The sequence below is a fragment of the Octopus bimaculoides genome, chromosome 1 (assembly GCF_001194135.2).
Source record: "Octopus bimaculoides isolate UCB-OBI-ISO-001 chromosome 1, ASM119413v2, whole genome shotgun sequence".
Taxonomy (NCBI): Eukaryota; Metazoa; Mollusca; class Cephalopoda; order Octopoda; family Octopodidae; genus Octopus; species Octopus bimaculoides.
The window spans coordinates 41,095,677-41,106,401 of record NC_068981.1 but is presented as its reverse complement, the minus strand read 5'-3'; the positions used below and the strand labels follow the sequence as shown (position 1 = coordinate 41,106,401).

The 10,725-nt window shown below is 32.1% G+C and overlaps 2 protein-coding genes across 2 annotated transcripts in view; both read right to left on the bottom strand.

Annotated features, from left to right (window-relative positions):
* LOC106878933 (kinesin-like protein KIF14) overlaps nucleotides 1-1,322 on the bottom strand; it is a 52,095-nt gene extending 50,773 nt beyond the window's left edge. Inside the window, exon 1 of the mRNA XM_014928298.2 lies at nucleotides 949-1,322. Coding sequence (XP_014783784.1) covers nucleotides 949-1,148 — 200 coding nt within the window. The 5' untranslated portion in view covers nucleotides 1,149-1,322. The remainder of the gene's footprint in view (nucleotides 1-948) is intronic.
* Nucleotides 1,323-3,606: 2,284 nt separating this feature from the next.
* LOC106878935 (Golgi apparatus protein 1) overlaps nucleotides 3,607-10,725 on the bottom strand; it is a 72,834-nt gene continuing 65,715 nt past the window's right edge. The window contains exon 25 of the mRNA XM_014928303.2: nucleotides 3,607-8,445. Within this exon, the coding sequence (XP_014783789.1) occupies nucleotides 8,278-8,445 (168 nt within the window). The 3' untranslated portion in view covers nucleotides 3,607-8,277. The remainder of the gene's footprint in view (nucleotides 8,446-10,725) is intronic.

The window sequence follows — 10,725 nt, the reverse complement described above, 5'->3', positions numbered from 1 at the left end:
GATTTGCAGAATGCCAATGTAAATATTGAAAAGTTCTTTATCTTCAAAGATGAAGTTAATTGTCTGAATAAAAATAAATTGCGGGTAATAGAAACTACTCAAAGCACCGAACCAGTCAATCAAACGAAACTGTGTCAATTTGTTTCTAAGTTTTTCAAAACAGTTTTTATATAACCGATTCAGTCTGACTGGGTTTTTCGATCAAAATGAAAGAACTTAAGTTTGAAAAAAATACTCTAACACAACAATTTGTGGATATTATTACGAAATATACATTAATTATTGAAGTGTTTTTCCTCACAATTTCTTTTCACTTAGAGGTTCTTTTGTTTGTCATTCATCCTTGCGTTTCTCGGGGGAAATACAATAGAAGTTGACTAAATTTCAAATACGTACATGGACTCGCTTAGTAATATATATTTTTTCAGTAACTATTGGCATAAATATACCCTGATTTGAGTTATCTGTTTTAAAATAAGCTAATAAAAATATCACTTCCATACAGAGAAAGAATAAAATTATCACCAGTTCCGAAGTTTGTTTCATAAACCTCAAAACCGGCAATAAAGACATATTTCCCAGTCATTATCTATTTTCCTCTTATATATCATTGTTTGTATTTGATTTTTACCTCAAAACCGTGAATGAAATTTAATTTAAGTCAGAAATTATGCCAATAAAATCTCAAGTCGATTTACGCACATATTCTATGATTTAATGGTTAAAAGAAAATAATATAGAAAAGGAATGTATAGAGGACTCACATAGACATAAGGGCAGGGGGAAATAATGCCTATTACTCCACTTCCGTACTTAATAAATTTCGAAATTAATTCATAAATTTGTTGAATATACAGACAATATACGTTGTTTTTATTAAATTGCAGTTACCTCTTTACACTTAAAATAGGAACTGTCGTAATTAACATGATATATTAGTATACTTACTGATTATTGAAAGGTCTTACTCGTACAGCAACAGTTAAACTGCTTTGGTCCCCATCACGAAAATTTCCTGGTGTCAAAGAAGTTTTCCCAATAGTTTCTGGGAGATGAATTGCTGAATAACAATCGGGTGTTCCCGAAGGTTTGTCAACTGTATGCCGTCGCATACCAGATTTCTCAGTAAATATAACATCATTATCCATCGTATTTTCTCGCGAATGAATTTCACAGTATTTCAGTTGTATTTTCTTTATTCCCACCTGGTTATAATCCCCATTTGGCAGTATTAATACTCCGACCGAATATACCAATGAAATATGACAACATCAACGTTATGCAATGTCAATTTATATATGGCGGTGTTATTTAGAAGTAGCCAATCAGAAAACGTTACTTTCGTACGCGGGAAGTATACAACTGTCACGGTACAGATTGTAATTAAACTGGTTATTGTAATAATTAAGTAAATAAATATTTTTAAATATCAAACTATTTCCCGATAATTAGAATGCAGGTAATTATCCCAATGATTAAAAAGTACATTTTTAATAAAGAAGTTAACAGCAATTTAATTCTAAAAATGATCTATGTGTGTATGTGAACGTTAACTTTTGTATGAGATAAAAGTGGAATTGTCAGATAAGTTTCGTATGAAAGCTACTTTTAGCTTTTCTTTTGATGACTATACATGGAGTTATCTTTTATTCATTATTTCAAATCGTTTTCTTCAATAATATAACAAAATTTACCTTTAATAGTTCGTATGCTTACTTGCCAACCAATGAAATAATTATTCTTTCAAACTGCAAACCAGAAAGCAATATAAAAAAAAAGTACTGCATCTCACTCCACTTCTGCCTTAAAAGCCTATTTGATATGATGGCACCATATGAATGGATACGAAATTTGCTTAGAAGGTGCAAACCCAGTTTTTCAGGAGTATTCAAAGCATTTGTATTGTTCACCAAAAATTTTAGAGGTGGACTTGCACCTGTTGTTCCTGAGCTTATGATACTCAGGACAGATACTGGGTATGCAAAAAAAAAAAAAGTGGCATAGTGACAAAGAATAAAAACCTCAAATATGATATATTCATGAGTGGTTAGAAGTAGGTGCTGTCTTGAAAAAAAGAGAAATAATTGTTCAGATATACTCCTAGAAATAGTTGGTCATTTCTGTTAGCTCAATAGTGCTGGAGGTGGCTGCAGTGAAGATATAATTACAGGGAGGAAATAATGAAAGAAATCTAGGGAAACATTACTTTAGCTTTGTCGAAAATGACTATACTTAACATGTATAAGAAGTATGATTCTGCATAATGATGATAAGCATTTAGTCTTGGCTCAGTCTAATTCATAAGCATTAAATAATGCAACGTAGATGTAAGATGTTCATTATCTTCACTTGTAGGATTTGAAACAGAACATAAACTATACATGAAACTTTTAGGAGGAAATTGCTGGGGATATTTCCACCAAAACACAAGTTTATTATTAATGATGCATGAACTCAATGAGGCACAATTATGTAAAATATAACAGCTGTAAAAATTGCTAGTCTCAAGATTAACAGAAGATCCTATGGGAAAAATATCAAATCTAAATTATAGATCATAGTAATTATGCCAAACCTTAATGAATCCAACAAATTCAAATTTACTTCTGAAGACAAAACTTGATTTTCCTGTACCATTGTCTCACACACTCTTATCTAAGTTTTCACAAATATATACAGAGCACTATTTTCTGTTTTGATTTTCCAATGTTTTTTATAAAAATAAAATTCACATGACAAATAGAGAAAAAAAATTATTTACTTGTTTCAATCATTGCACTGTGGCCTTGCTAGGGCACTGCTTTGATGGGGTTTTTTTTTTAGTCAAACAAATTGACCCCAATGCTTATTTTTTTTTTTTTTTAGTCGAGCAAATTGACCCCAATGCTTACTTTTTTTTTTTTTGTTTAAGTCTAGTACTTATTTTATTGGTTTGTTTTTACTGAACCACTAATTTATGGGAACATAACACACTTTAACCAGTTGTCAAGCAGTGGTGGCAACATACACACACTGTTAAACTGAGTAACAGATTAAGTAGCATCTGCAATAAACTTATAGTTTCCATCCACCAGATTTCACTTACAAGGATTTGGTTGGAGTGAGGCTTTGTAAAAAAACATTTGACAAAGTGTTGAACAGTGGAACTGAACTTGAAATCTTGTCATTGCAATGGAAACTTCTTCATGACAAAAAAATTCATGGAGGTTAGTGATGAATTGAATATAATCTTTTTGATGAGCACCATCAATTTTATCTCACAGCTGAGAAAATGGCTGAGCACTAAAGGTATCAGTTTAATATGTTTACGTGAAGAAATATTGTGCTAACAGTGGAAGGTACATGTGGTGGGGGAACACTTAGAAAAGAATGGTGAGGGCAGATCTGAGGGTGATGAGCCTCACAGATAAGATGTTATGAGGAATGCTATCCAACCTATGCCAAAGAAAAAGGTTCAGGCAAAACTGATGATACCAAAGGTGACATGAGCAGATGCTGTGAGATAAAAACATTTCAGGATATGTTTAAAAAAAACTCTAAGCAATGCAGGTGAAGAGTTAGGTAAGATATGTAAGGTGATGCCAAGAAATAAAAACAAAGACTAGATATTGTATTACCTTACATGGGTTGTTTAATGCTCTATAATATTTTGGGAAAGATTCCCCTTGTCAAATATAAGATAGAAAATAATTCAAGAGTTCAGAGAAAAAGTATTATTGGCAGGCCATCTTCCAGACCAATCAATAGAAAATAAAATAACAGTGAACATAGTGTCAAACTTTTAGTTGATGAATTAGGAAACTGTATCTTGTCACTGGTATAAAACTCTACATTTTGCTACATAGTCAATAGTTTCTGCTTGACAAACCATTAAAAGTACACAAGTGGAAATTAAAAAGGGTTGAATTCTCTCGTGTTCTTGCGAGTTCCTTTATAAGATTAATATCATCTTTAAAAATTTGATAAGAATAGACATTATATCTTAAAGAAATATATTTCAGCAAATGTGCATTAAATGGAATGAGATTATAAATTACACCATTCCACAAATTAATAGGATAGTAAAGTAGCTTGGTGTTTTGCTAAGCTGAATTAGGCTTCAAACTTCCGACTTTGGAGTCACCATTTAAGGCAAATTCTCTTGAACGTTCTATATTCTTCAAAATAAAACTATCCGAGCAATCTGGTTTTCTATTTCGAACAAAGAATTTTCAACTTTAAGTTGCTAGTGACTTCCTATCATGTTTAAATGTGTCCAATTCTGATGCATCTTGGATTTACAGGCAAAAAGTAATGTTTAATCTGATCAACAAATAATTTCTACAGGAATCTTCCAATCCCTGGTCACTGCTTGCTGTCTTTTCTACTAGCTTTGTTTATCACTAATAGATTAAACTTACCAGTAGTACTTTGCTTGAGTAGACTTAATTTGTTGCTCAGTTTATCATCATCATCATCATCACCACTCCTTGGCTGCCATTAGCAGAGTTCATCTTATCACAAGTCATCATTTAACGTCCGCTTTCCATGCTGGCATGAGTTGGATGGTTTGACTGAGGGTTGGCAAGCCAGAAGGCTGCACCAGGCTCCAATCTGATCTGGCAAAGTTTCTACAGTTGAATGCCCTTCATAACGCCAACCACTTCAAGAGTGTAGTGGGTGCTTTTTACATGCCACCAGCATGAGGGCCAGTCAGGTGGTACTGGCATTGACCACGCTTAAATGGTGCTTTTTACATTCCAGCGGTACGGGAGCCAGTCAGGCGCCACTGGCAACGACCATGCTCAAATGGTGCTTTTTATGTGCCACCGGCACAGAACTGCCAGCCTTAGAGGCATTATAAAAAGATTGTGGGTATTATTATTCATTTACAAAACTTACATTTTGTCAATTTACCTGTCGTCTTGCCAATTACTAACTATACTATTTCATTCCATAAACTATGAAACTGTATATAACATTCTCCCAATGTGTTAATAAAAGTAAACTTTAAACGTATAATTCTGTATTACTTAAAAAAAAAACATCATACATTCCCTTTCTGATCTGATCTAAGGTTTTTATCATATGTATGAAGAAAGGAATAATTCTTTGCATATTCAAAATACACATTGCACTACTGATTAAAATTCAAAAGTACTTCTTTGATTTTACTTTATTGACATTAACAAAAGCAATAACATCTCCAAATCACAAGGCAACAAAGGAAGCCTCTACATAATGACTCAACCTGCTAGAAATACCAACCAAATCTAAAAATCACACATTTTGCTCCCCACCCACATTTCATAATGTACTTCTAGATACCCCTAAAAAGACAGGATTGTCAGTCACAGTCATAATTTTCATAAATTTGCTCAATCAGGATTGACTTGGAGTTCAACGTTACAACTGACATTGAAGAACAGACGCTACAGTTAATGTTGGATAAGCATCTTAGTGTTACATATAAGCTGATAAACTCAATTTGATAGTAATAATCACTGTCACACTAGCCATTTTCTTCTTTCAAGCTCTTCTTTCTCTTTTTGAAGCCATGAAATGACAATATATCATAAATATGACAGTTTTTTTATCAGAATTAGTATAAGTATTCTGCATAATATGAAAATTTACAAATACTATACTGGGGTATAACTTCAGTTATCTTAACTATTTTCTCAAAATGGAATGACGTTTCTTGAAGCTCATAAATTGAATTTAAGTATAAAATATACAAAATATTCATCAAATTATGTTTAACTTATTTTCTAGTCTCCTTAAGAATACATTTATTGTCAGTGTTTTAACATAGGATCATATTTTATGCAATTTAGTGTTTGGAGAACTATTTTTGTCAATAATATTTATCTAAGACTAAAGTTCTTTAGGTAGACAGCAGAATGAAAAATACAAGATTGTTTAATGGGGGAAAAAAATTAGATTTGCAGACACAAAAATGCTTTAATGAATGGTTCTTGTAGACTATTCTTCTCAAAATGTTTCTTCGGAAAAGAAATATATTAACTCTCTGTTGAAACACACCACCTTTGTTATTCTTTTGAAAATAATGAAGAGTTTAGTAAGATAACTAAGTCATTATTATGCTAGTGTTTGGAACATAAATTAACATGAAATTTTTTGGTAGGTACAATTTAGATCACTGTAAAACAAAGTTTGTATCACAGAACCAGGGCAAGTGGTATCAGAGGGGGTCAAGATGAGTTGTTCATAAAAAGATATCTACAATGTTTCAGCTAGAGGTCAAATTGATTGAAATATAGTGTAAATGTAAATATTACAAAAAAATTACAACCAAGAACATATATAGGTAAATTCATTAGTAATCTTTGGGTACCAGATGTATTTGCAGTTTAAAACATTTTAGTTGTCTCAAGTAGTAAGTGAATCTTATGTTTATTTGTGAGTGCTATATAGAATACTTTAACCAACTTTATTTGAAAATATAATAATAATAATAATAATAACACTTGCATTTTGAAACATATTATAAACAATTAATGCTAATTGTGAATTCTGAAGAAAATAAAACTGAAAAGACATTTTATTTCATTGGAAGGAAAATAGTTTTATTTAAGAAATGAAGATGATAATTCTTTTGGGTTACAAAACATGAAAATGTTCAGAGCAATTTCCAAGCTGATTAAGATAATCTTATGTTGAATCAAATCTAATGATCAGTAAAATATGCCTTTGGTATTTTTCTTTGCTTTCTATTAATTTTACAACTCTCCACCAACCAACACAAATTTGTGAAAAATAGAGAGCAGAACAGATAATTCTAGTTCTAAGATTTAAATTGTTTTAAGAAAAAATTTAAAACAAAATTTTATATGAATAAGTAAACAAATATTTTACTGAATAAGTCCTTGAAAAATATCCAACTATGTAGACAGTTACATAATGATAAGTTCAATACACTAAATTAAAAAAAAATTTTTTTTAATTACTTTTTATTTTAGTTTATATAAAATTATTATATTATAATTTAACAATACTAAACAGTTAAAATGCTAGGTAATCTTTTACAAATATTATACAGGGTTTGAGGTTTATAGTGAAAACAAAAATCATAAAATATTACTGACTATTCAACATGTTTAGTTTTTAATTTTGGCTTTAATAATAAATTTATTTCAAGACTGAGGCTGTAAATATACTTTATTTCTTATATTTGCTTGTAAAGAACAAAGACTGTAAAATCAAATATATGAATGTTTCGTTTGTGGAAAATATGAGATAATTTTTTTTCCAAGACCACATTATCACAGTTAATGTTTTATTGATTAAATTCTGCTCTAAAACAAATGGGGCTTGGCTTTCAGAACAAATATTAATCAAATGTTCCACAATGTTGAAACACATAAATGCAATAATTGAAAAGTTTAATGATGTGTTAATGTTTTAGTAATTGCTTTGCTTTTTCATATAATATTCTAACATTTTCTTAATTTTGATGTGACAGTTTTTGTCTATAATCAGAAATAAATCCACATCAAGATATATACAAGGAATTTGCTGAATATACTTAAATTATACCTTTTAATCTAAATGAGTAAATAATGTAGGAAGATTTAAATGAAACCTTTTATTTATTTTAGCTTAATAGGGAGAGATGTAAAGAGATTTTAATATATTTGTAAAGTTTGTATGAATGTTTCTAATAATAGTTGACATCCAAATATGCAATCACAATAACTTTGAGTGTCGAGAGTTTAAAAAAAAATTATTCAAAATTTAATGCCATAAATTTATACAATCTTATTTGAATATTTAAAACTTATTTTGCTTCATAATATTTCATTGAAATATTTTTAAAACATAATTTTAGTCAACATATTGGAAATTTTATGTATCTGATTGGGGAACTTTTACTTTTTGAAAGCAAGACTGAATATTTACAAACTTTTCAGGAATATAATAATAAAAAAAAATAATAATAATAATTAAGGAACACAATTAGTAATTGTGTAAGCATGTGTATGTGTGTTTGTGTGTCTTCCCAGAAATATTTAAAAGAAAGAACACAAAAAAAATTTTTTACATAATGAAAATAGCTACATATAAAACTCAAGAAGACATTTTACATTGAATTTATGTTAACCATTCACACATTTCTTTCAAAATTCATATTATAAATTAAATTTAACAACAGAGACAAATAATATGACACAAACAAGGTAAAACATTTTGCAGCAGCACAGCTATGTTTGTTCTCATTAAAGAAAAACAAAACAAAACATAAAAAAAAAAACTAATTATTTACATAACACTGTTCTATTTATTTTTTAGTTCAGCTCGTTGACGTTTTGTTACTCTACCACAAGTAAGACCAGCAATAAAAATAAATCCAATGAGTGTGATAATAACTCCAAGAAAGTAATATTTAGCTGGGGAACTATGCATTTCAACAACTATATCTTTAAAACTTTCAGGAGGAGCAACCTGAAATTAAAAAGAGAAAAAAGTAATTAAGAGTGAGATACAATCCAAAGTTCATTTTTGTTTGCTTTTCTATGCTAGCATGCATTAGATGGATATATTATTGAAGCATTATTTTATTATTTTCACAGTTGGACGCCCTTTCTGTTGCAAACTCTTACTTGTTTTTCAAGTAAGGTATCTTTTATTTCACGTCTTCAAAGGCATAAAAGGTGGCAGGTGATTTGAGAGAGGACATGACAAGAAAGTTATTGCTTGTAGCTGTCATATTTGGAGAAGTGTAAAGGTAAACAAACACAGAGATAAAAATATGCATGAGCGTGCACACGCACAGATGCACACACACACACACAAGCTACTTAAAATTTCTGTTGAGTCAGAATTATAGAATGAGACACTTGATCAAGGTGTCATGCAGTGGGACTGAACCCAAAACCACATGGTTGGGAATCAAACTTCTGCAAGTGTAAAGATTTTCTAATTGTATTCCATTTTTTATTTAACAGTAAACATAAGAATCTCTAAATTAACTATGGTTAATTGAGTAATCTTAGTCTACAATCAAATGATTGCAGTTGAGAAAAGCATAAAATTTTCAAAACCAGACTTATGCCAGGAAAGAAAAAGAAAATCTAATTGGAGCAATAATATCCAATTAGTTGGGATACAACAAACTTGAGGTCAAGAAACAGCTTCCAACATCCAGCCTAAGAAATCTGTTTATTTGATATTAACACAAGCATAAGACAGTTGGCACACAAAGGTGCTCATGCTGTGCCAGTGCCACATGAAAGCACTCAGTACACTCTGTAAAGTGGCTGACATTAGGAAGGGCACCCAGCCATAGAAACCATGTCAAGACAGACAAATGGAGCACAGGCAGCTCTCCAGTTGGCCAACTCCTGTGAAACCAGCCAACCCATGCCAGCATGGAGAACAGACATTAAAAGATGATGATGATATTAAAAGCATAAAATTTGCAATGGCATAAATAAAAGATAACTAAAAATCAATGAATAATTATAGTAATTAAACAGGCATGGGTCTGTGGTTGAGAAGCTTGTTACCGAACCACATGGTCTTGGATTCAGTTTCACTGTGTGGCACCTTGGAAAAGTGTTTTCTATCATATCCCTAGGTTGACCAAAGACCTGTGAATGGATTTGGCATAGGGAAAGGAAAGAAACCTGTCATGTGTGTGTGTGTGTGTGTGTGTGTCCTTTGGCATCATGTGATGGTTATGAGTATCGTCATTTAATGTCCATTGTCCATTCTGGCATGGGTTGGACGGTTTGACCAGGGTTGGTAAGCTGGAAGGCTGCACCAGACACCAGTTTGATTTGGCATGGTTTTCTATGGCTGGATGCCTTTCTTAATGCCAATCACTGTGAGAGTGTAATGGGTGCTTTTAAGTGCCACTGGCATGGATGCCATTTGCGTGACACTGGAAACTGCCACGACTGCGAGTTTGCTCGGCTTGATAGGTTTTCTTCTCAAGCATGATATAATGCCAAAAGTCTCGGTCATTGCCTCTCTGAGGCCCAGCACTCAAAAGGAACTCAGCCACTTTGCCTCCATGAGGCCCAACACTCAAAAGGACCTCAGCCACTTTGCTTCCATGAGGCTCAATGCTCAAAAGGAACTCGGTTACTTTGCCTCTGTGACGCCCAATGCTTGAAAGGAATTCAGTCACTTAGCTTCCATGAAGCTCAACGCTCGAAAGGAACACAGCCACTTTCGCCTCCATGAGGCCCAACACTTGTATCAACATACAAGTGAGGTTTATAAAAAATTTGATGGAAACTAAATCAAAATAATTCAATACAAACCTAAAATTGGCCCAGTAAGTTTTATACTAAACAAAATAAGATGGAATAGAATATAAAGAGTTAAATTTATCTAATTTACACCAAAATAAAACTTTCAGAAATAATCATGTGTCCTTAAGATAAGAGAGACAGATCCTGAACACTATAGACCTTTCCTGCAATTGAACCAGGACACAATGCAACAATGAATCACAGACGGGCAACTCAAGCTGGCTGTGGACAAGTGTACCACCATGCATTTTGGGAGGAAAAACCCAGTATCCACAGCACTAATATCAAGAAGTTTTCTAGTGAATGTGGCCTGGGCATTACTATCAGCAGCAATTTGTGCTGAACAAAGCACATCTCTAAAATTGTCAAGAAGGCCGAGGGTGTCCTGGCATCACTCAGCAAGACCTTTGTCAGCTGCTCTCCCGTTATCTATTTAAGGCTGTATGTGGCTATGGTGTGGCCA